The 26,431-nt window shown below is 45.3% G+C and overlaps 1 protein-coding gene across 1 annotated transcript; it reads right to left on the bottom strand.

Moving 5' to 3' along the window:
* Positions 1-9,418: 9,418 nt before the first annotated feature.
* Positions 9,419-23,429, bottom strand: gask1a (golgi associated kinase 1A). Its single transcript, XM_034528494.1, has 6 exons — positions 23,424-23,429; positions 20,697-21,812; positions 19,439-19,873; positions 13,047-13,169; positions 11,775-11,878; positions 9,419-9,977 (listed from the first exon to the last, which is right to left on the bottom strand). The coding sequence occupies exons 1-6, from the start codon at positions 23,427-23,429 to the stop codon at positions 9,773-9,775; spliced, it is 1,989 nt and encodes a 662-aa protein (XP_034384385.1). The 3' UTR covers positions 9,419-9,772.
* Between the last annotated feature and the right edge of the window lie 3,002 nt (positions 23,430-26,431).

Genomic DNA, 26,431 nt, shown 5'->3' with positions numbered 1-26,431 from the left:
TCCATCTCCTACGTCTTACCCTCTGACCCAGGGGAGCCGGTACAGAGACATCAGCATAAATAAGGTATGAGGTGGTGTAGCATTACCACACACACACACACACACACACACACCATTGGCATCTCCATGCTCTTCCATCAGGAGGAGGGGAGCGCAGGGTAAGGGTTCCCTGGGGAGAATGTTCATGTTTTCCTTGAAGGAGGGAGATGCCCAGAAGAACAATTGAGAAGACGAGGAATGAATTCAGTAAGGGTGAACACACACTTATGAATAGAACGTGCTGATGGTTAATAAATATTTAAACCCCTGGCTCTAAATGAGAAACAATATTGCAGAAGCTACTCTTGGTGATGAGTGCTGAACAATGTATAGACCAATTACGGGTCTGGGAATTAATAATAGAATAACTACAGGATTTACAATGGCTCACAGTTTGCACAGCTGTGAGGCAACCATAAATATTTCAACCATATCGAAAGCACCCCTGTATGAGTATAAGGCCTGCTCTGCGTGAATATTTTAGGATATGGATTTGAACCGTGCTGCATTGTAATTCTTTGAAAGATTGAATACCTCCCTGGAACACCATGATGTGATGTCTCTAATGACTCGCAGAAGAGAATAAAAAAGAGACATCACACTGACGAGTACAACCTTTTTCCAGGTCTGAGTACTAGTACTATGAAGGTTAAGCTAACTAGCTAACTGGGCTAACAGTTAAGCTAAGCAAGCTAACTGTTTTTGCCATGGAATAAATAAGCTCTGGATATATGGATTTTGAGCACAGATTATCATGTCACATTACGTAGTCGTAGCTAAGTTTTTCTTTTAAATCATCGCCTCATTAATTCTAAATATGAAATATTGATGTTGAAATATTTCCACTTAATTGCTTCAGTTCAAATACATTGTAATGAATGGACAAAAATGTTTGTAAGTATATATACATTATTGATACCGTTAGATTGTTGCTGATTATTATTATTATTATTATTATTAGTGATGGGTGGGAAAAGGAGAGGGAGAATGGAAATGATTTGGTTTGGGGAATTAGTGATGACACAATGAAAAGGGTAAACATCGGTTAATACTCTTTATTGTCTGAAGAGATATACGTTTGAGTGTTATTTAAAACATATGCGCATATTACACACTAGAAATCAGCCCAAACAAAAGCATTTAGGCAGAGTGAACCGTTGCCATTACTGAAACAAACAGAACGTACGTTAGCATTTCATGTTCGAAAGTGAGTTTTAAAAATTAAATAAAAGACTGGAAGTGGAATTTAATTGAAACCCCGTCTTGGTTTTTCATGTAGAGTGTGTTTAAATCTTCTCAGGTGAGCACCTGACTGAACAAAGTTAAAAGTAGACCGAACCTGAATGTACTTGAACACATGAATGAGTACAACCGGAGATTATATTATACTGAATATTTGCAGAATGACCGACTGCCTTAGCATCTGAAAGGAAACCGTGAGGACAGCGGCTGACAGTCGGCCATGCTCCAGACAAAGGCTCATTACAGGAGCAGGAGCATCAGCTGGTTGGCAGCTCTTCAGGCAACAATAGCCAGAACTCTGAGACCAAACCAGACAGGCCGATCTCATGTCACCCAGCAGACAGGCTTATTTTCATTATTCATACCACTCAGCCCTGTGATCTCTTTCCATCAAAGTATCCCATAGCAGGAGCAAATGGCTCATTCACAAGATAGAAGCAGAGATGCTCACAAGTCCAAGTCAAGTTCTTTGAGCTAGAGTCTAGTATCAGTTCTTTGAGCTAGAGTCTAGTATCAGTTCTTTGAGCTAGAGTCTAGTATCAGGTCTTTGAGCTAGAGTCTAGTATCAGGTCTTTGAGCTAGAGTCTAGTATCAGTTCTTTGAGCTAGAGTCTAGTATCAGTTCTTTGAGCTAAAGTCTAGTATCAGGTCTTTGAGCTAGAGTCTAGTATCAGGTCTTTGAGCTGGAGTCCAAGTCTAGTATCAGTTCTTTGAGCTAGATTATAGTATCATGTCTTTGAGCTAGAGTCTAGTATCAGTTCTTTGAGCTAGAGTCTAGTATCATGTCTTTGAGCTGGAGTCCAAGTCTAGTATCTCATAACGAGACGACAACGCAGCGATACAGCGAGACAGCGAGGCAGCGTAACGGGAGGCAGCGTAACGGGAGGCAGCGTAAAGGGAGGCAGCGTAACGGGAGGCAGCGTAAAGGGAGGCAGCGTAACGGCAGCGTAACGGGAGGCAGCATAACGGGAGGCAGCGTAAAGGGAGGCAGCGTAAAGGGAGGCAACGTAACGGAAGCGTAACGGGAGGCAGCGTAAAGGGAGGCAGCGTAAAGGGAGGCAGCGTAAAGGGAGGCAGCGTAACGGCAGCGTAACGGGAGGCAGCGTAACGGGAGGCAGCGTAACGGGAGGCAGCGTAAAGGGAGGCAGCGTAACGGCAGCGTAACGGGAGGCAGCGTAACGGGAGGCAGCGTAAAGGGAGGCAGCGTAAAGGGAGGCAGCGTAAAGGGAGGCAGCGTAAAGGGAGGCAGCGTAACGGGAGGCAGCGTAACGGGAGGCAGCGTAACGGGAGGCAGCGTAAAGGGAGGCAGCGTAACGGGAGGCAGCGTAACGGGAGGCAGCGTAAAGGGAGGCAGCGTAAAGGGAGGCAGCGTAAAGGGAGGCAGCGTAACGGGAGGCAGCGTAACGGGAGGCAGCGTAACGGGAGGCAGCGTAAAGGGAGGCAGCGTAACGGGAGGCAGCGTAACGGGAGGCAGCGTAAAGGGAGGCAGCGTAAAGGGAGGCAGCGTAAAGGGAGGCAGCGTAACGGGAGGCAGCGTAACGGGAGGCAGCGTAACGGGAGGCAGCGTAACGGGAGGCAGCGTAAAGGGAGGCAGCGTAAAGGGAGGCAGCGTAAAGGGAGGCAGCGTAACGGGAGGCAGCGTAACGGGAGGCAGCGTAACGGGAGGCAGCGTAAAGGGAGGCAGCGTAACGGCAGCGTAACGGGAGGCAGCGTAAAGGGAGGCAGCGTAAAGGGAGGCAGCGTAACGGGAGGCAGCGTAACGGGAGGCAGCGTAAAGGGAGGCAGCGTAACGGGAGGCAGCGTAACGGGAGGCAGCGTAACGGGAGGCAGCGTAACGGGAGGCAGCGTAAAGGGAGGCAGCGTAAAGGGAGGCAGCGTAACGGGAGGCAGCGTAACGGGAGGCAGCGTAACGGGAGGCAGCGTAAAGGGAGGCAGCGTAAAGGGAGGCAGCGTAAAGGGAGGCAGCGTAACGGGAGGCAGCGTAACGGGAGGCAGCGTAACGGGAGGCAGCGTAACGGGAGGCAGCGTAAAGGGAGACAGCGTAACGGGAGACAGCGTAAAGGGAGGCAGCGTAACGGCAGCGTAACGGGAGGCAGCGTAACGGGAGGCAGCGTAACGGGAGGCAGCGTAACGGGAGGCAGCGTAAAGGGATACAGCGTAACGGGAGACAGCGTAACGGGAGGCAGCGTAACGGGAGGCAGCGTAATGGAAAATTCCAGGCGACAGGGCTGCATTAGCCCTTTCATTGATAGCACTGTAACAGACAGATAAGGACACATCCTGTTTGAGCCTGTTCATCAAAACGTGTTAGCAAGTGATCACATCACAGAGGACCCGTCGCATTCAAAATTAGGGCTTAGAGATACAAATGTCGAGCTCAGAACGTCTGAAAGGGAAACAGATAAGAGAAGAAAAAGTGAGCAGAAATCAGCGTGTAAAGGAAGAAAAAAAAAGAACAGCACAGGCTTGAGGCATTGGCCTTTCGCTGCTCCATGGTGAGAAATATGGAGAGCAGCTGAGTTCCCTGCTTACAACCTTTTATTTATGGCTCGCCGTAGCCCGCTGTGAAAACATAATTATTAGCTGATGGCACAGAATGTGTAAATGTTATTTTAATCGCCGGCGGCATGCAGCAACAATCAAGGAAAGGAGGACTGAGACGCTCCCTTCTTTACACAATAAAAGTGTAGTAATAATGTCATACCGTAAAACTAGCGTACACAAAAAACAATGCATTTCCCATTACAGTCATGTTTTCAGATTATTTGCCCATTCAATTAAAAAAGTTAAATTCGAAGTTTATGCTTCATGTGTTAAAGTTGCATTCTCTCGACTGTCCACCAGGGGGCGACTCCTCTGGATGTATAGAAGTATATGCTTCATGTGTTAAAGCTGCATTCTCTCTACTGACCACCAGGGGGACGACTCCTCTGGTTGTATAGAAGTCAATGAGAAAATGACTATTTCTCTCTTGATTTATTTACCCTCAGTAAACATTGTAAACATGAGTTTATGGTCTCATCAAAAGCATGATGTTCATTTAGTAAATGATGGTCCATTTAGAGTCAAACAGACCATAAAGCATGGACTGCTTTAGGGCGGGGCTACAAGGTGATACAAGAGTAATCCAAGAAATCGTCAAACTTGAGGCTTCAAAACATCAGTCCACAAACCAACGGCTGATGTCCCGATGACTATGTCCACTTCTTCTATACAGTCTACATCTGTACAGTATACAGCCAATGAATGTGTTATCAGATGATACATGCTAATAACTACAGCCAATATGTCCATTATTAAAGCCTTATACCGCGAGCAGGAAGCCAGCACAATCACAAAGGTCATATGAGCGTGGAGGGCAGCGCAGTCCTGTTGGTCTGATACATATACACAACAAATATTGGTGAACTTTACACCCCTTATGGGAGTTATATAGCAAACACTACCGCATCGCCATCCAGCAGCACCAGAGAGTGCGTCTCTTTGCACTGATACTCTGTGGTTCAAGTAACAACGTTGTTTGAAATAGAAAGTGTGCATTTGATGGGTGACACGGAGAGAGGGGTGCATGTCATACCTGTGCGGATGTTGCGCTGCAGCTGGAGTTGACTGGCTTGCAGGCTTTGCTCCGTTTGTAAATCACGACGTGCAGTTTCCTCTTTTTGTCTCCTCTAGGATTACACAAACAAAGGAGGGCACATCGTGCAATGAATAAATCAATGGCAGGATATGTGGAGCTCCATTTTTATTACGTGGTTTGCACACACTTCTTGCTCAACCAAGTGTGCGCCGCTGTCGCCGTCAATTTAAACTGAAGCATCTCAGAGGGAAACGGTGTCTGATGTGCAGCACTGCGTCTACTGCTGCAAGAACACATTAACCTTATTCCTGTTTGCACTTTCTTCCATTATATGTGTGTATGGCTGCCACGCATGTGTGTGTGTGTGTGTGTGTGTGAGAGGCACAGACGGAGGGATGTGAACGTAAAACGGCCGGTCACCCATGACTCATCCGTAATGGCTATCATCATGCAGCAGTATGGTGAAGGTCATTATCGGAGCAATGAAGATGGACTATAACAAGATGGATACCGGCTTGCTGTTGCTACCTTGAGGCCCGTGACGGGGACATGTGAGTCACAGTCATGCTCTCTGGGAGTAAGGAGGACAAACAGGAAACAGGGAGGTTTTTTTCCCCTCCCTTATTAGGACTTTATCAGATTTTACATTTGTTTATTTGTCTACGATATCCATAGAATCAGGAATGGACGTAGTCATGGAGACATCACCCGTTGGTTTGTGGACTGAGCTTTGAGTTCGGTGCTTTTGCTGTCACCATCTTGGATTACGTTCGTCCCAATGTTGTTGTTTTTGCAACCAATGAACGGAAGTGTTTGCCTGTCAATCGCAATGTAGCCCCGCCCTAAAGCATACTCTGCATTATGGCCTGTTTGAACATCATGCTGAATTGAAGAAGACTTGAAACTAGAAATTGAGACCATAAACTCATGTTTACAATGTTTACTGAGGGAATACATCAAGAGAGAAGTAGTCATTTTCTATAGACTTCTATACAACCAGAGGAGTCGCCCCCTGGTGGTCAGTAGAGAGAATGCAGCTTTAACACAAAAGATGGAACGATTAATACTCAAGAAACTACTCCCACACCAAGACAGGGGAAAGCTGATTGGTGGGAGAAACAAAAGGGAACAGAGCAAAAACAAAAAAAAAGGGAAACGCCACAAAGACAGGAAGTCATTCATAAAACAGGACACATGTTCATGACATCTGTGCCATCATTCGAAGTAAGTGACCTCCCACACACACACACTTCCTTTCTCAAAAGAAGGCCTCGATGTGCCCTTGAGCTAGACTTCAGGTATGTTTTCCGATCACTTAGCCCCCTTAATTCTACACCGGTTTAATGACGCCCTGAACTATGGCTCCCCCTGTAATAACTCAGGCAACTATTTATTTATAACTGTAAAGGAAAATGAATAGTGCAGCTGGAGGACAGTTAGTTTACTCAGCCACATCTGGCTCCATCCAGTGTGGGTGGAAGCTGACCAGTGATTGGGAGGATGACGTACTGGATGGAGGGTGAACTGAACTCCACTCAAAGTCTCAGCCCAATCACACACATCGTGTTCTTTTCTTCCTATTCTCATTACTCTTTTTGCAATTAACTCTGAGCTCCTGGGCCTTATCGAAATAAAAAGCTGATGCTTTAGCTTTTTGCATCCCTAATTGCTCGTAGAAGAATGTAATTGCATTTGGAAATGCCCTAATCCTCCTCCTCCTCCTCCTCTTCCTCCCTGGTGGCTCAGGGATCTCCATTCATTGTTGAACTAAAATATCAAATACACTCTGAGAGGATTGACAGTCCGATCCTTTATGTCAGTTTGCTGCTGTTGAATGTGCACAATAATCTTTCAGCAGCTGTCTGAGCTAAAAATTTACTTTTTTTTAAAAACTTCTGTGACCATGGCAACCTCAGAAAATGGTTGGTGTGTAGACTATACGGCGTGACCATGACCATTCAATTCAATTTAGTTTATTTGATGTAGCCCAATATCACAAATTACAAACTCCCCTCAGAGGGCTTTACAATCTGTACACATACGACATCCCTGACCTTTGACCTCACATCGGATCAGGAAAAACTCCCCAAAAATAACCTTTCACAGGGAAAAAAGTGAAGAAACCTTCAGGAGAGCAACAGAGGAGGATCCCTCTCCCCGGATGGACAGAAGCAACAGATGTCATGTGACCAGAATGAACAGCGCTTCACTGCAGCCCACTGCTCCTTAATAACTAAGGATGGGTCAAATGCAGAGAAGATTGAAATAAAAGTGTACATTTCTTTTCTTAAATTAGAATATTGTAAACCATTTAATCTAGTTTGAGCTACATTCTACCTTTCTAGACAGAAATAATAATACCTGCAGCATGCAGTTCATTTCATTGGCAGCATTGGATGTAACCGGTAACAGAGACCGTGAACAAAAAATGAATCATCCCATACAACATGTTTATTTTTTTCGATTTATTGCACATTTTCTGAAATGATACAAAACAGACACTCAACAAATAAATTCTAAAGACAGCATTGCATTAATGAAATGTCCATAAAACATAACGGATTGCAGCGGTGATCGTTAAAAGTAATCTTAAACAAGAATTGCAAAGAATGCAGTTTTGTTGTTGTTGTTGCCAGAAACAAAGATGGCGAATCAAAATGCGGCACTCGAGGCTCCAAAACCGTGGCCCACAAACCAATGGGGGATGTCCACACAACTGGTCCTTGGGCACTGAACCCTACAACTATTTACTGGGGGAACTGGGATTCATGACCATTGTTACCGTGCAGTCCTGGCTGCCACCTTGTGTCCGACAGCGTTTATTTCCACACTCGTTTCTGTGAATGCGTTTCTTGATATTTTAAAATCAGTCAGTTCACCTGTTTCTTTGATATTTGTCATCGTCTCATCCACGTTGCGATCATTCCCTCCGGCTTTGGTTGCTTTTCTTTTCTAGAACAGAATCCTTCTGTTTGGAACCTCTGGCCTTGCAGTGCAGGCTTAATATGTCATTAAATCCAACATAATCCAGATGGGGGGCTTAATGAGCTGGCACAATGAATGTTATCTAAAAACCAGTGGCAGCGAGCTCACTTCTGGTGGTTTGAATAAAATAAGCAACACATTGGATGTAAGAGAGATCAAGTGGTGATGAAGACGGGGTCACAGGTTTGAGGTCATTTCTCATTGGAGCCATTTATTCAGTGATGAAAGAGGGAGCCGTAGAAACTGTCATTAATCCATTAAGTTACGACTGGGTGAGTCATGAAACGGCTTCAAGTGAGACCCTCTGTGATTTCCACAAGAGCCAAATACCAGCAGACAGATTTGTGACAGTTCCGCTTTACAAACGTGTCGCTCAGACAGAAGCGAAAACTTGATTTCCCCTTTTCTTTCATATTTTGCTTCAATACGCTACTGTGCATTTCAACAATGTGCAAGGACAGGCACTTTGAAAAAAAGAAGAAGAAAAAAAAATATATATATATATATATATATATATATATATATATTTATATGTTTGGTACATTTTCATCAAAAAAAGGCTCCCAGGATCCAGTCCAGAAGCTATTCGCTGACAGACATTTTTAATCCCCTGATTAAAAAAAAGAGAAGCTTATCTCATAAAAAACAGACATCAGAATCAATCACTTGATCTGCTGCTTGCTCTCTGTAAAATATTAAAATAGAAGGGGAAAAAAAGAGACTATATGCTTCATCCCACTAAATTGTTTGGAAAAAGAATGCAGCTCACTTGGCTGAGAGGGAATCATCTGCCTCCCGCGAGGCGACACTTGGAGAGACATTAGTGAGCGCAGACGGACGAACACATGAATACTTTGGGAGTGACGAGCGTCCCCCGGCCACGGACGGAGCCTCGGGGACATATTTGTGTGCCGCTGTCAATCAAACAATCGGCGTGAGAGAGAGACCCTTTGGACACGTTTTGCCAGACGCGTCAGTGAGGACCTCCAGGTTTGTTTGACTTCTTCTTCAGGAGCTGAATCATTTGGTCCTCTGATGGGAGGACGGATCAGATCAGTGTATACGTTGTTCGTAAAGGCTTTACTAATGCTTCATTAATGCTTTGTAGATCAGTTATGAACCCCTAATAAGGACAGCACTTGGGTTGCAGCAGGACATTTGCTTTGTCTCGCTCTAGTTCATGATGAAAACATCTCTGATGGCTCCACGTTGTTCTTATGACACTTATTAATGACTCAACTATGACTATAATAAAAGCAACTAAAGAGGTTTTATAAGCCCTTTTGTAACTGCAGTGATGTTGTACTTCCTTTTATTAATGACGTATTAACACATGAAGCTGAAGACTCAATGGCTTATTAGAAACTCATGAACATTTCTTCATTAACTCTTAATGAGAAGTGATCTATATAATCATTAATAAAGCCACATTTTACAACCTGTAATAATGAGCACCTCAGTGCAAAGTCATGCTTTTCGTTCTCTCTTTTGAACGACAAAACAATTATTAATCCAAAAAGGAATAATAATAATAATAATAATAACAATGCATTTAAAATCTTTACGACGGCGTTTGGTTTGGCTGTAAAATTAGAATTCTTTGCGAATATTCATTAAAAGCACTTCATTTGAAGCACATTCGCATCGAACAGTAATCATCAAGTTGACAGCAGGTTGGACCTCACGCTACGAAACAGAACCGAGCTCGAGGTGTGGAGGCAATCTCTCAATCATGGGCACGCTCAGAATTTCCAAAGTAAACCAAATATGAATAATACGTTTGAAAATCACATGTGAAGTGATGTTTGACCTTTTTTTGATTTAAGTTGGACATCTAATATCACCAATGTCGTAGGTAAGCGTTGCTCTAGCTGAACCATTGCAACTCTTATTAACCTGAATTATGTGATCCACTTGTTCAGCTCCGTCACAGGTCCCTCTTGAGCTGGAGTTTCATGTCTCTGATGTGCCGGAGGAGAATCTTCCCTCTGTGCTCCAGAGTGCGGATGAGAGGCCGGAGACCGCTGGCCCCGCCTTTGCTGTCCCAGAATTCCCTGTCCGTGTAAAGGGAGCGTAGAAGAAGACTCTCCAGGCAGCCCGACTGCAGCACCGACACCGCTCTCTCTGGAAACCTGCCAACAGAACGCCGTCGAGTTGGACAAACCCAACGACCAACGTGTGAACCCTTCCGAGGAGCTCCTATAGGCGGTCATGTGCTCTGCACTTTTCACCCAGGAGACCGCTGTCACCGCGTCCAGTCAAACCCCGTTTCCTAAACAATGTCGTAACTAAGTTTTCAGTAACTTGCACAACCTTTCCACAGGATAAAACGTTTGTAAATTTCCTTTAAAAAAAAAAGATGGCTACCATAAATCTTTCTGGACGTGAAAAAAAAAGTGTTTTTCATATCAACGATTCTCGATATGCGTATGTCAACGTTAAATGGTAAAACTACTTATTGTAAAATAAGTACTTCTGGTTTCACACAGGACATGAACAGCGGTCTCCTGGGTGAAAGTGGACCCGACGATTCACCACTTCCTCCTCCCTTTCTCGGACACTTGATCACACAATGCATGATGCGTCAATTAATAGGAATGTGGGAGATTTATGTTCCCCATCAAAACGTAATTCTTTTGGCTGGTTTGTCAGCAATATGTCAAAAACCAAAACAAATACATGAGCAAAGTTCATAAAAGTACATGTAGCCCTGGGGAAAGTAAACCATTACGACAAGTTGGTTCTTAATAAGCTATATGAAATAACTCGGTAAGGTAATTAACCTGAAAATGATTTAGGTTAATAAGTGGATACATGAGAGAAGTTAGTCATAAATATATAAATAAACAATATCGAAGGCCCACAACGGGTTAAAAGGTAGAGCTATCTGTTTTCATTCGGTACGCTCGGTGTCACACCGTCTCACCTGCGGTAATCGGTGACAGGAAAAGGTGGGGGCGGGGTTTAAGGTAGAAGAAGCGGAAGAGGAGGTACGGACAGCGGGCGAGGCGGTAGACATTACGCCACCTTTATGGCCATAATATTGAGAGGTTTTGTTGGGAGTGAGGCGAGAATGGACCCGTGTGCATCTGGAGTTGCTGAGTCGCAGAGACTGAGGACACTGAAGGACTGCTGGTGTGCGAGGACTTCGCAGTATTACCCAATTAGTGTTAAGAATTAGTCAATTAGAGTGTTGAGGATTCGTTTTGAAAGTCCTGTTTCTCAGTTTAGAGAAGTTTGTTTTGTGCTTTTGGATTATTGTATGGTCAGTCATTTCAAATATAGGTTGGTCTAATTAAATAAATTAGAGAGGCTCTTTATTATCAATAGGGTGATATAAATTCCACCAAATACAGCTAAACCTTCGTGGTAGCTACCTTAAGAACTGAACCTAAACACCCCATCATTCACGTTGAAATATGTATTTTAGATCTACTCGAGAGTTGGGGTGCTCATACACTTGAAAATTAGTTCCAACCTTCTGGAAAATGACAAATTCTGCCTTTTTTTATTTGATCCACAATATGCAGTGATGGGGAAAAATCTATTTCCATTCAGGCTTAAGATAGATATTTAAGAGCATTCTCCGGAGCGGCTCAGTAATCCTCAGTGACCGACAAAGGGGAAACGCTATCGGACCCGATTCTAATTGAACGCTCACTAATCCAATCAGACCGACACTGAAACAAACCGCCACCAACTTCCAGAGGACGTTTCTGCGCCGCTGAGTTGAAAGCTGTTCACCGGGGAAATATGTTGTTAGATGTTTTATTTTCATTTCCTCCCATCAGTGTCTGGTGCCCACTGTGAGCCCAAAAGAGCTTCCGACTCCATGTGGCTAATGAAGCAAGAAATGAAGCAAAAGAAATTATAAATCTAGTTCAAATGTGCATCTTTCCTGCTTTTTAAAGCAGCGTTTTGGTACTCACTCGTCAACGCCCTCTACCAGCCGGAAGTTGAGGTTGTTGGTGGACTGCTGTGGTCTGCCGGCGTTGTCTATGAAGACCAGTCTGGAGGGATCTGCCTTCCTCACCTGGACACACAATATATATACATATATATTTTATGTCACTCATCTTTTCCCTGCGCGGCCGAACTGCAAGTTGGGGGGGCCGGGTCTTCCTGTTGGCGTGGTACCCGCAGCCGATCCCTAACCAGGACTCCTGTGACACGTTGGCCTACGTTACAAATCATTTCTTCTTGCCCAAAAACCTGTGAACACGCATGGCCGCGGTGAAAAAAACGGGATTATTAGGGCGAGCTGCACTTCGCCGCCGCCTGGTGTGTTTTAACTGGCCGTGACCTGCTGACTCGACCTCCACTCACATATGAAAAGACCGATTTCAATCTAACTAACACTGAGCAGCGTACGAGCTCTCGCTGTTTGTTTCCCTCATCAACTTCATAACTGACGGCGCTATAACTCTCCTCTCTGCTCGTGTTCTGTCGGCTCAGTGAAGTCCATCACGGCCGAGGAGCTCAGAATGTGGTTTTCACAGGATCACGTTCGTTTCAGGCGGAACTTTTAAATGAAACAGAAAATACAGTATAATATCACAATTGTAAGCTTTGATGACGTGTTCAAGGACCGTTGGGAAGATGAAAATCAGACAATAATGTGACTGTTTTTACAGCTTCGGGCTGTGATAAACGGTGTAGGGGCGGGTCTGTGGATATTACGGTGTGCACGTAGACGGAGTCACGGCTTCCCGGGACACCTGAATAGAACGGAAACCGTGCACATGTTGTCAGCAACGCCTGTGACGATTCCAAAGGTCTGCTCTCCTGTGGTTTGAACATGAAGGTCGCTACAAAATGAAGAAAAAGAACCGTCACACAAACAGCGTGATCTATTTTTACACACGGTAGCGAACGATACAAACCACGTGCGACTTAACGAGCTGCTCCACGGAAACATCTGCCAGGCTCGTTCGCCGTAGCTGTGAAACACACATTTTAATAGACGCTGCTGCTTAAAGCGTTAAAACAAGCTGGAGTTCACACTCCTCAAGATGGGACGAATAATGAACAGGAAAAACAAACACGCTCTGAAATCACACGACGTGTCATTTTCCTTTACCGACGCATCGATCAGAGCTTAATTACTGCGAATGACGAGAAAACAACACAAAAGGCCGCGGATTGGTTCAGGACGTGAATCATTTGTAATAACGGCACAAGGAGAGATGTGAGACGCGTACCAGGATGTGAACCAGCAGCAGGTCCTTGGGGTTGCCACACTTGGCGTGGAGAAGGTTCTCCACACAGAGTTCTGTGGGATCGGGAGTGAAACCGCAGCAGTACCTGTCCAGCCGGTCGTTCACCTGCTCCCAACAGACAAAGAACACCACAAACTAGTCTCTTTGTTCTTCTTCTATGTGTATATTTACAGTTAATATTGTCAGAGAAGAAAACACCAGGATTTAACACTAATAGGATGCTTTTCTTACATGAAATAAATGTATTTTAATGCCGGGTCGATATCAAAACACTTATTAGTTATTAGAAGAAGCATGATAACCCATTCAATCCCATTATTTTACTTGCTGGGTTGATATAAATGGTCTTTTTTTGAAAGAACCTCTGACTTCATCGCGCACCACCCGCTTCTCAAACCAAAGCGACGCCCTTTTTTGACAGTTTGATTTGGAACAAAGATCAGAACAACGACAACGAAAGTTATGAGGCGTCGTCGAACTTTCAGCTTCCGATTCATCTGCACTGATGGCCACTGTGAATCACGGTGGGTCAAGCAGCCAGTGATGGTGATGCGAGTCTGGCTCCAGTATGACGGGTTCTCTCATCCAGTTATCGGAATGGAGAGACAACACCCACGGATGGATGGAGGGATGGAGATGGATGGATATATGTATGCGGATGGATGGATGCATGCATGGATATATGGATAGATGGATATATAGATGGATGGATGTATAGATGGAGATATGGAGGTATAGATAATACAACTGGTATAAATGCGCATAAAGTGATGATTAGCCTGAATAGACAGACATACCGATAGATAAAAAGATAAATAGTTAGATAAAAGATAAAACAAATAATATAAATGCATATAAAGTGAGTAAGATTCACGTGATTAACTCTCTAAAGTGTGAGAAGCAAACAGACACAGCCTTGATGAGATCTGGCCGCGAGGTGTGTGTGTGTGTGTGTGTGTGTGCGTGTGTGTGTGTGTGTGTGTGTGTGTGTGCATGCGTGTGGCAGTAAAGCTGCACCTCCACTGACTCTTCTCACTCGTGTTGTGCTTTTAGAAGCCTTCTCACCCTGACACAACATGTCCATCCCACTTGAATCCTGATTCTGAGCTCGGTCCTGCAGGCTGTGGAGGCCGAGCTCATGTTGACCTGCAGGCCTCGGGGAAAGGCGAGGCGCTCTGCTGTGGTCAGTCAACACAATGTTTAAGTGGAAGTGAACCGTGCTGTTTCTTTATTCCACCTCTATGTGTTCGCTGGTCAGTCAAACTGCGTGGACAGTGGACTATGTGCTGCCTTTTGCCTCTTGAGGTGTTATTCCGGTGAAGTTTGACTTTGGGTCGGTGCTTCTCGGATATTTAGTTACGTTGTTACGTGGCAATGTTACATTGTGTTGTTATGTTGCATTGTTACGTGGCAATGTGGTCTACTGTCCTACTGCACCAGTACTGATTGAAAGAGTGCAGTGAAATGAAAGCCTGACTTTTCCGAATGTATTTAAATATCAGATCATTCATTCCTGACTGATGAAAAAGCATAGAACCAAAACTAACAGGCTTATTGCTACATTATGGTTCAAATTCATGGGCACTGCCTCCACACTAATAATAATACATTTGATTTATATAGCTCGTTTCATAATACTCAAACTTTACAAACATTTAAAATCATCATAAAAGAGCTATACAATAAAAGCATCAATCACACATTAAAAGCAGTTCTGAAGAGGTGTGTTTTGATTTGAGATCTGCATAAGGAAAGGTCAGCGTGCACTAAATGTGCATATGTGTGTCACCAGTGTATTGATGTCTCCGTGTATGTGGGTATGGATTAAGTGCTGTCCCTTTAATTAAAGATCCAATACAACTCTTGGTCTGGGTATTAGTGTGTGTGTGTGTGTGTGTGTGTGTGTGTGTGCATGTATTGGATTTACATTTTGAGTGGAGTCGTTCATATGGTGTCAACTTCTAATGATTCTTGTTGTTTCTGTGCTAAACAAATCTACTGTCGACGAATGGATGAATGGATGAAAGGATGAAAGGATGAAAGGCGAAGGGGAGAGACTAAGGGGTGTCAAAGATGTCGGCAGAGCCCTGAAAAGAATACACTCCATTATAAACAGAACGATGCGGTATTATTGAGAAAATGAGAATGTCCTGCGCCTGAAGAAAAATATGTGTGCATGCAGATTTTTTTTTTAAATCCGCCGTCTGAATAAAAACCTTTACGTGCATGAAGTTTGCGTTTTATTCTATTTTTTCTGTGGTCCCTAATGAAGGAATGACGTCACGAGCTGCCTCCCGTCTCGTCCTTAGCTTCCTTTGCTCTGCGACCGTCACAGATTCTGTTCCGCATTCTCCGGTCACAATCCGTCTCTGGGTTCATACTTTATTCGTTGTTCATCGAGTGCTTTGTGTGGCAGTGAGTCGGCTTATCAGATGATGACGCTCGCTCCTCATCAAGTACATTAGAACTGCGACCCTCAGCGGCCAAGTCTCCCATAATGCAACGTTCGAAGACATCAAGGCCAACTGTGTTTCTCATCATTCAGTCGCCCTGTGGCGTTTGAAATCAATCGACGAGCCAATAAGCCGGCATGCTTACGTCAGCCGTTCACTGCAATAATAACATGTATTTCATTGTGATATCAGACCAAACCAAAATGAGAGTCCTCACTGGAGGCCTACTTCTAATATAGTAATTGGTAGTATGCCGCGTCCCATTATTATTTATGTTTACTCGGGATTAAAGAGGTTCAGTTAATCATATTTGGCTGTGTTTACTTGCACACTATGAAGCCACAAATACAGTGAGAAAAGCTCGTCTGGCGGGCGGCTTACATCACAAAGCGTTCCGCTATAATCCTGTTTACTCCACTGGAAATATTGCTGCGATTATCTAAAGGAAAATGGTGTTTGAGTTCTGCTTAAAGTATAATAATTTTAAAAAAGTTCCGAAGGCTTTAATGAGGCTCAAGATGCAAATTATTTCACAAATGTGGAATCTGTGTTTGGTTATTCGGAAGTGTTTTAAAGCACAGACAGTTTATCTGTGAGAAAACGGACGGTGGACACATTTTCTGGATCACATTTTGTTGGCGAGGTCAACAACGGACCATTCTGAATTACTGCGAGCGTAATCCGTGGGGTTTAAATAAGTTTGCCCTCACTAACGTAATTGAAAATGATGTATATTTCGGAGCCTTTGCATAGTAACCGTAGGCTGTATAAAAGACGACGTAGTCGACGAGACTTTGCTTCTTTTTTTTTTTTTTGCGACCAGTAAATGGGAAGTGACCATATTTGGACTGAGGAGGAGTGAAGTAGGGACGCCATATACTAGAGGAGTTGCCCCCTTGTGGTCAGTAGAGAGAATGCAGCTTTAACACATGAAGCAGGGCCATCGCAGGAGGCAGGGCCACAGAGGCAGGAGGCATCGTGAAAGAGGCCGGACCAATGAGGTCGGCCTTTAAGTCAGGAGGCACAAAGAAGGAGGCAGGGCCAATGGGAAGGAGGCCAGGCCCAGGCCAGAGGCTGGATGCAGGAAGCCGAGACTTCTATACAACCAGAGGAGTCGCCCCCATGGTGGTCAGCAGAGAGAATGCATGTTTACTGCACTTCAGCATTTGCTTCACTTTTTAAAAAACGGAGGTCGCCGCCTGATAGTAACATGAAATTAGTGCGGCAATCATGTACGAGCACAGACTGTAAATGTATTTACAGGCTCCGTCTTCCAGCTGATTGTGCCGTTGAACATCTAACTCTTATCACATTTCGCCTCCTCAGTGTTGAGTTTGCTCCGACACGCTGACCGACTTTACAACCTGCAGAAGTAATTTTGTCCTGCTTTGTTCTGTCCGCACACTAAGATGGAATGTGTTTCTAACACCCCGTCTGCAGTGTGTGTGTGTGTGTGTGTGTGTGTGTGTGTGTGTGTGTGGGGTTGATTATGAATAACCCATGAGGCAGCGCTCTCTCCCTTGCTGCTAGAAGTCAAACCCTGTAACAGGGCCAAGCTCTAATAGCCTCCTATTGATCTGCTGAGAGCAGATGAGCGCGCCTCTGAACACTTGTTCCTACCTGCTCCCTTAACACCTCCCTGGGCTCTGATAGCAGGGAACCAAACACCGAAGGCGCAGGAAGAGCAGCGTGAAGGACATACCCACGCGCACACACACACACACACACACACACACACACAGGAAGGGGGGGATTGAGGATAAGGTGACAATTTCAGTGCAGGTTTCCAAAATGCTAACGCTACAGCTGTGAGGTGAAAATGGACCACAGCGCTACTCACTCAGCATGTGTGTGATACACTCACATTATGGTCTGACATCATGTAATGATGAAGTGAAGTGTGAACACGGTCAAACATGGCAGCAGCTTCGATGATGCCCACCCACCATGTGAAAGTGTTGGGGCGAAATACACATCAAGATTATCACTTCCACTGGAGGTGGCAGAGAGCCAAAGTTCTACATCGCTTGTCGCTCTACGTCGCTCTACATCGCTCGTTGCTCTACATCGCTTGTCGCTCTACGTCGCTCTACGTCGCTCTACGTTGCTCTACATCGCTCGTTGCTCTACGCCGCTCTACGTCACTTTACGTCGCTCTACATCGCTCGTTGCTCTACATCGCTCGTTGCTCTACGCCGCTCTACGCCACTTTACGTCGGTCGTTGCTCTACGTCGTCCGTTGCTCTACGTCGGTCGTTGCTCTACATCGTTCGTTGCTCTACGTCGCTCTCCATCGATTGTCGCTCTACGTCGCTCTACATCGCTCGTTGCTCTACGCCGCTCTACATCACTTGTTGCTCTACGTCACTTTACATTGCTCGTTGCTCTACGCCGCTCTACGCCACTTTACAACGCTCGTTGCTCTACGCCGCTCTACGTCACTTTACGTCGGTCGTTGCTCTACGTCGGTCGTTGCTCTACGTCGGTCGTTGCTCTATGTCGCTCTCCATCGCCTGTCGCTCTATGCTCTAGAGTGATGTAGAGCGACGTGCGATGTAAAGTGATGTAGAGCGAGGTAGAGTGATGTGCGTGTCTCTACATCGCTCGTCGCTCTACATCGCTTGTTGCTCTACGTCGCTGAAGAAAGAACAAGTAACCTTTTTCCTTTCCAGGTTGATGATGAAACACACACACACACACACACACACACAAACCCTGCATGGCCCGTGAAGCACAGCTGGTCACATATTGGGTGACAACTATTAGATGCTGTTCTGACTGTACAAAGTAATCACCTCCAGCAGCAGTGTATTTTATTGGTCGCTTGTGTAACTCTGAATGACACAAACAGCTGTGTGCGTCTGATGTGTGAGATCAGATGGCATCTTATCGCAATTACACTTAAAGTTGATTCTTTCATCACACCCGAAATCTAACGGCCTGCCGGCGAGGACTTCTGTTGTGTGTGTGTGTGTGTGTGTGTGTGTGTGCGGATATGAGTCATTTCGAGTCTGTGTGTCTTCTCTTCCAACTCACTGACCAAATCAAAGCACAGGTTTATTAAACGAATAATTAATAATAAGAAGAATTAATTAATTAGTAATACATTTTATCACTGGAATGAGCAAAATGAAAACTCATACAAACCTCATTAAAACTCTTTCAGTGCCGTTAATTAGAACGGCGATGTAGTCGGTGCACAGTAACAGAGACAGTGCTTGACTACATGTTTGGTCACATGACCTGTGCAGGTCATAGTGGACAGTGACTAAAGCGCGTCCCCTCACTTCCCTGTATGGTTTGACCAGACGAGACTCCCACTGTTAGAGCCATACATTTTGTTTTGATTACAACTCATGTTATTTGGTTTATTTGTATGATCTAAAGACTTTCCGTTGCCATATGAATTTGATGTTATATTCATATTCGAAATAATGAGGGAATTATTTATCTTAAGCTGATGAGGATCAGCTGGTATAAGAGGAAGGGTTGTATTTATCTTGACACATGATGCAGTTTACATCTGTGTGAATTGATAATGTTATCCCATGTGTGAATTTGTCATCATTTGCATTTGAGTTATGGGCCAAATAATTGTGTTGTGAGGTCACAATGACCTTTGACCTCTGGCACCCAAAAATGAATCAGTTCATCCATGAGGGTGCCAAATTTGAGGAATTTCCTTCCAGGCTTTCCTGAGATATCTCGGCATGGACTTGACGTGAGGTCGGAGTGCCCTTGACCTCCAAATTGTATGTTTGTGCAAAATTCAAATGAACTTCCTTAAGACGATGGGACGAATGTAAGGTCACAGTGACGATGACCTCTACGAGAATGGACCGGACGGACAACCTGAAAACAAAATGGCTCCGGCCACGGCTGTCTCCGGAGTGGAGGCATTATGAAAAGCACTCCCCTTACCTGCAATAAGAAGTCAAAGAGAGCCAGTGTCCCCCACTCTGAGTGGTGAACTCCCACGCACGCCGCTGACCTCAGGTCAGCCTCCCTCCCACAGCGGAGCCGCAGCAGCTTCTGGTACTGGGCCCAGCTGAGCGGCACCGAGTTCTGGTCGTTGTCCTCATCGGCAAGGTGCTGAATATCCGGATCCCACCACACCACGGGTCGGGGAGCGCCGCTGATGTACCGATACGGCAGAATCTCGCTGCGGAATGTCCTCAGCACCGCAGGGAGACTCCTGTTGAGGCCCAGCACCCTGTCCAGGTGGAAGGCCAACACTTCGAACCAGTCGTCGGTGCGTTTGATTAGGGAGCAGTGCCCCTGCTGGCAGCGCTCACCGTGGGTTCCCGGACGTCTCTGGCCAGGTCCAGGCTCAGGGGAACCCCTCTTATAAGATGGCTGCTGTCGTGGAAAAATATAGTTATCCAGTGCTACAGCCATGAGAATATGAATGCATATGAAACAATCAGATAATATCACTTTTCAGCCAGTTCTTTTCATACACCTGGTTTGCCCTCAACCTTGCGTGGGAGCCAAATAGCTGCAATGTTAACTCCCCGGCAGCTGTTTGGCAGCTGTTTGGCAGATTAATTGCTGCTAGCTGGATGGTGTACGTGGGCCTGAGTCCTAATGAACCACTCAGGCCATGTTGATCGCAGTCACCCAGTGCAACAGTGACGCAGGGCAATAAGATAAAGCAGGCTTTGGACGCACTAATCGTAGTTGCTAATCAATCACAAATAACTTGTTTTATTTTTTCATTGGATTTGCTGATAATAGGAAACATATAGAATATCACCAGGTTGATCCTTTAAGGTCGCAACAAGCAACTGCGTTACATGACAAGTTTGTCATCAGGACTGATAGGTATCGAATATTGTACGAGAATCTCCTCCTTTTACAAGACTGCGTAACCGCGGTGACGACGTTCGCCTCGCTCGGAGGCCATCCTTTCCATAAAAACCCTTCTGAGGGATCAACAGGAAGTCAGACGGCGGTTGGCGGTGTCGCGGTTTTGTACTGCGTGGCGGTTTTCACAAGCGTTTCGGAGAACTAGGGTGACCTTCAAGGTCACGTAAAAACGTGAAAGGGTCTCTCTAGTGCCGGTGTTTGCTTTATCCGTTCTGGGGACCCGCCTCCTATGATGTAAAGGGCTCATACGGTAACAGACGCAAGATTCCTAGTTTCAGCTAGAAATTAAATGTCATTCAAATCTGCGTACCTGCTGGTGTGCTGGAGTATCCAGCGCCACTCGGAGCACCTGTCCGTGAGCGGGCACCCTGGCCTTGCTGACCACCACGCCCTCAGCTAGGAGCTCCATCTTCTGGACGTCATCCCGGCTGAGCCAGGGGAGAAGCCGGAGATCAGGACTAATCCTGATCCCCCTGCGGTCGGCGTCTGGGAAGTCCTGGTCTCTGAAGCGCCGACACCAGCCGTCGCCATCTTCCCTCGCGGCCGCATCTGGTTCGGACAAAGCCTTCCTGCGGTTCAACGACCCGGGACTCTCTATGAGGTGATGCTCTGAGAGATTATGGTGTTTTTTTAGATCCCCGGAGGGCTTTTTCACAGCCTGCGGCTCCTTACCCACTTTAACAGATTTCCCAAAGTGCATTGCTGCTTGTCTGTGTTTTCCCAAAGCCTGCTGATGCTCAGCTAGCTTTGCACTTGCAGGGCCACCATGTATTAGCGAGTCTGCATCCCTGTCCCGTCTGTCTGCCTGTCTGTCTGCAGCCCGTCTGCCATTCACGAGGCCGTGTGCCGGAGCAGGGATAAGTGCTGCTGTGGATTTGCCCCTTTCAAGATGAATGTTGGTCTGTGCAGTGTGCTTCACCACAACGCTGTGGTTGCTTGGCTTAATTCTATGCTGTGGCCCTGTGTTGAATGTACTCTCTGGGAAACGGAGACGCTGATGGCTTGTTGGGTGCCGAATGGTGCCTGCCTTCTCCTTTCTTTTGGAGGCGATGCCTTTGTTTTTGTGTTTCTTTCTCCTCTCTTTTACGCCATTTTTGTTATCGCCAGCATCCTCCTCGAGAGTTTCTGGTGGCGGCAGAGTTTTAGACGTCTCTTCCCGAGCGCCAGATTTCCTGACTCCCCTGTGGACGGGAGCGAGCGTCCGCTGGGAGGCGGCGGCGGCGGCCGGAGGGTGCTCCACGACGCCCAGCCTGGAACGGGACTCCCCGGCGGAGCTCAGGGCTCGGGAGGACCACCAGTCGACGTCGTGCAGAGGGATGGGGAGAGTCGTCGTCATCACAGAGATGGCGAGGATGAGGAAGACGAGCGGGGACAGGAGGAGCAGCCACTTTTGACCGCAGCAGAGTTTCGACCACGCTCGCCAGGCCTGGGAGGAAGAGAAAAAGAGGACAAGTCAGAGGGAGGCCAACAGATTATGATGGAGTGGTACCATGAACTGCAAAGATAGCATTTCATGTTAAACAAAATGGGGCCGCTCAGATTCCTGTGGGGTTAACTAACCCAAAGCTGCACGGAGATGTTTTGGCTGCAAGGCATGTGGAAGGTGTGTGATGGGGAGGAGGAGGAGAAGAAGAGCAAATGTGCTGTGTCACATTATTCTGCTCTGTCACAGTTTGACTGTTTATTTCCCTAAAAATGGAAATCAGGGATTTGGTGACACAGCAGCAGAAATAAAAAGTGTGTATCGGCCCGGCTCTGTTTCCAGTAGCTCGCGGCAGAATTGGACTCATCCGGCTGAGACCAATTCAGTGCTAGAGCAAGAGGAGAACACCTTAATATTGCTTACTGGACACTCACTGGAGGCTGTTTGGAAGGGATTTGTTACGGTAGGAATTGAAAACGCCGGCACTTTATTTACCGTGGAGGCAGCAAAACATGCAGCGATGTGAGACAAAACAATATGACCAACATTAAGACTTATTGTCGGGGTGTTCCAGGACAATAATGGTTTAGACGTTCAACCGTCTAAACCACACATCACATTGTCAGAAGAAAAGGCCGGCCGCTCCCCTCGCTTCAGGTTCAGTGGAAAGATAAACAGTGTGGAGCCTCCGCCCTCACAAAGAAGCTTCCTTTCATTCCGATGGCTTGGAATGGTGCCCGAACAGAGCACTGTGTTAAAGCCATGTTTAAGTAAAAGCCACAGAGGTGAAACGTTTTCATTTTCCCACCAGGATGACCCAGATAACTCACAGCTTCCCCCCCCATCCCCCACTCCTCTGTCCTCGCCCATTTAGGCGAGCTGAGGAATGTTTCAGACCCTTGAGACGTCTTTCCCATCTTAACTACATTCCCGGATCCCTCCACCTGTGAAAGGATCCCATTATTCCTGCCCTGGACCGGGAGGCTCCCTGAGCTGGCAGCTCCAGCCCCGAGAGAGCCTGACACGCATACACTTCTACGTTCCCAACGTGTGCCACGGCCAAATGATGTGTATTTAAATGGTTTTCGACACGCTACAGTGGGCGAAGGATGGCCCGAGCTGATGGTCTGCTGACAGTGCTTTGCGTGAGGGGAGCACAATGAATACTAATGGGTCGGCCATCGATGAAAAGGTGCTCCGCGGTGCACCTGGACGTCACTGAATCACTGCTGCGTTTAGTGTGAGCGTGACACTGAATGAGGGGGATCGTTGTCGAGGGGGTGGCCGCCTCCGCTGACCTCCCAGAGGCTTCTTATCCACTCGTGTCACGCCGCAGGGTTTCACAGACGCTGCCTGCCTCTCCCCTTCATTGTCTCCACACACCTGGCCCAGGCTTCTTGGGCCCTTATAAGGAAGCTTCAGCTTCACTGTTATAGGTCACCGCTTTGGACGTTCTCTACGCGGAACGGTTCATCTGGCAAGAACCGAACCGGCCGCCCACAACTACGCTGTGAGGGTGAAGTTGGCTGCCGGCATATGAAACCAGCCTGGTTCAACACGGAGAGCGAAGAGAACGAGGAGAAAGCAAAGGAACAAAAAGGACTCCAAGCTCACCGACATGGTCTTCTGAGACTGCGATGCAGACAGTTGACTAATGGAACTGCTAAATAAATGGACCGCTCACGACTGATGTAAGTGACCATTTACGAGTTGTTGCAACTCTTCAGAACAATATTGAGACCAATACTGAACAGAACTAATGAGACATGGTGCAGTGCATTATTTTAAAGAAGGCCTGATGAAAGAATATTGGAAATGGGTCTGTGATGGAAACCATAAGTGCTCTTTATGATAAACATTGTACTTTAGTAGGGACACACACATTTGTAGAAAAAAATATGTACAGAATTTGTAAAGCCAAGAAGAGTCAAACAAGACACATAAAAGCTAATTGTCAACTACCACAAGAATCATAAATGGGGGTAATTATAGTTATTATTGCTATTATAAATTATTAATACATGGGAGGTGTTGAATAAAACGATTTGAAATGGAAATGGAAAGAAAGTCATCTAGCACATGTTAGGTCATGTAGACCTATTTAGCTAGTTTAGCTTACAGATGGCGTGATCATGTGAATACTGGTACTGATGAAAGCGACCCATATGTAAAAATCTATTTTTGTAATCAGTCTTTACAAGCTGGCATCTTTCCAAACAAAGTGAAAGCCATTCCTATACAAAGCCGGAGAGAGACTCTAATTTCAGACCTGCTTCTTTCTCTCACTGGAAAGATATTCTTTAAAAGACAAAGCAAAATACAATGTGTGAGCAGCACACATTGTATTTTCATAGCTTTAGAAGAGGACTTTCTCTCAATAACTTTAACTTATAATTACTGAAGGTCACTTCCACAAGAGTCTATGTTTGGCCCATTATTGTTTATTGTGTACATAAATGATATGTGGGAATTCCAAAACATTAATGGACTAGTGTGGATTATTTTGGTGGATCTATTTGAGTATAATATTCAGAACAACTTCATGAGAGTATGATTCCTAGAGTATAATAATAAGTTGTTGTTAAAATGAGCCCTTCATGTCTCTACAGTCACGGCTTGAAGCTCCCTTGAAGGCCACCGTGGTTTCCTGGAACGCTTGTGAAACTGTGGCGACGTGAGTCGTGGAATGAAAGTAATCATTTAAAACAGCTATTGGATGCAGCGGAAAACACATCTGAACAAACCATCACTGAATTTAAATAAGACGACATTTTGATTTTTTTAGAAAACAGCCAACAAATAAAGCAAACTCATAATCAACGAGGTTGAAATAGAGAGTCTGAAATTGAATTTCCGGCAGTGAAACAAAATGATATCAAAGCAAACATGTGAAAGTTAAATGCAATATTAAATAAAAAGAAGGATGTTCTAACCCTTTATTGTACAGTATATACTTCATAGTGGACTCATGCGGTGATTCATTTAGGTTTGTCTGCTCTTTTGTTTCTTTGGAGTGGCGTTTTTCAGTTATTTTTAAACCTATAATTTTCCACTGCCCTCGACTATTTCCTATATTCCGAGAGCTCTCTCAGAATAAAACATGTACCGCATGCAGCCACGACGCATCTCTTTCGGTTCCGAGAGCCAAACCAATCGCATCTTGAAAAAAGCTGTCGAAAAGCTTCATTGCGAGTGAACAGACTTGATTTTCCTCTTGTTTTGGCAAAAGGAATAAAGTCAGCAGTGCTTTATGCTCCTCAGCTCTGTGCACAGAACGAGGCCCAGTCATCAAATCACAGCTCTGAAAGTAATTACTCCGTGGCACAATAAGATCCTTGCTCCATATGGCTGCAATGTGCTTGAAGCTGTTCCCCATTGCACATTCCATTCTCCTAAGAGGAAGGTGCAGCGTGAGCGAGAACATTTGCTGGAGAGATGTGGTGGCCAAAAGATAACCAAAGCCATTTCAAAATAATTTGCTGACACACAAGAAACACAGTAAATGTGGGAAGCGGCCAAATCCCATCAAAAATGACAGAGTGGATAAAAAGGAAGACTATCATAGTTGCCAGAACCACAACTTATTTCCTTCTTAGCATGAGACTCTACTGCTGCTTCAGTAGGATCTGGAATCCACCTCGAACTTCACAGGACTATTGGCCGTCCATGCCTAAGTGAGGTCCTGTTCACACCTGGCTCGAATGTGCGTCTCTCAGCTCTCAGCACAGCTGTCAGTGCAGGTGTGAATATACCCAGAATGCATTGAGAGACGATCGTTGAGACCACATCTAAAGGTCTTCATGTCTGAACAGGTTTGCACTAATATTATGTTCATGCCTCATTCACTCAAAACAATAATTAAGGAGGAGATTATTATTATTATTATTATTATTATTGGAGATTATGTCAATGTTTTGGTGTGATGAAGTTGTTGGGAAATGGGTTCTATAACATGGTCCTCAAATTGTGGGTCGCAAGATGATTTCCAGAATGTACATTCAAACCATAATTGTTAAAGGCTATATGGTATTTTATTTGTTAACATGTAGAATACACATGAGGGGTTTCCACAGGAATGTATTCATTTCATGAAAAATGGCTTGGTGAGTCAACCAAGGTGATCTCTGGAAGCTGATTCCCCGGGTTTGGTCACATTACTTTAAATTGACTAAACGAAGGATAAACACTCAGCTTCTGATCCTGTGTCGTTCCTAGCGCTACGTTATAAAACCTGGACGGAGCTGCTCTCTTGGGCGTGTGGTTGTTGAGTGAGTATTTGTTGTGTGAGTGTTTGTTGTGTGAGTGTTTGTTGAGTGAGTGTTTGTTGTGTGAGTGTTTGTTAAGTGAGTGTTTGTTGTGTGAGTGTTTGTTGAGTGAGTGTTTGTTGTGTGAGTGTTTGTTGTGTGAGTGTTTGTTGTGTGAGTGTTTGTTGTCTGAGTGTTTGTTGAGTGAGTGTTTGTTAAGTGAGTGTTTGTTGTGTGAGTGTTTGTTGAGTGAGTGTTTGTTGTGTGAGTGTTTGTTGTGTGAGTGTTTGTTGTGTGAGTGTTTGTTGTCTGAGTGTTTGTTGAGTGAGTGTTTGTTGTCTGAGTGTTTGTTGTGTGAGTGTTTGTTGTCTGAGTGTT

Source organism: Cyclopterus lumpus, chromosome 25 (genome assembly GCF_009769545.1).
Source record: "Cyclopterus lumpus isolate fCycLum1 chromosome 25, fCycLum1.pri, whole genome shotgun sequence".
NCBI classification, from domain to species: domain Eukaryota; kingdom Metazoa; phylum Chordata; class Actinopteri; order Perciformes; family Cyclopteridae; genus Cyclopterus; species Cyclopterus lumpus.
The sequence above is the reverse complement of the archived record's forward strand: the minus strand, read 5'-3'. Positions and strand labels throughout refer to the sequence as shown.

Coding starts and splice junctions, on each gene's coding strand:
- gask1a (XM_034528494.1), bottom strand. Junction 19,874..20,696: donor ATACTCCAGCACACCAGCAG/GTACGCAGATTT, acceptor CCACGACAGCAG/CCATCTTATAAGAGGGGTTC. Junction 11,879..13,046: donor TGCTGCTGGTTCACATCCTG/GTACGCGTCTCA, acceptor TTGTGTGTCCAG/GTGAGGAAGGCAGATCCCTC.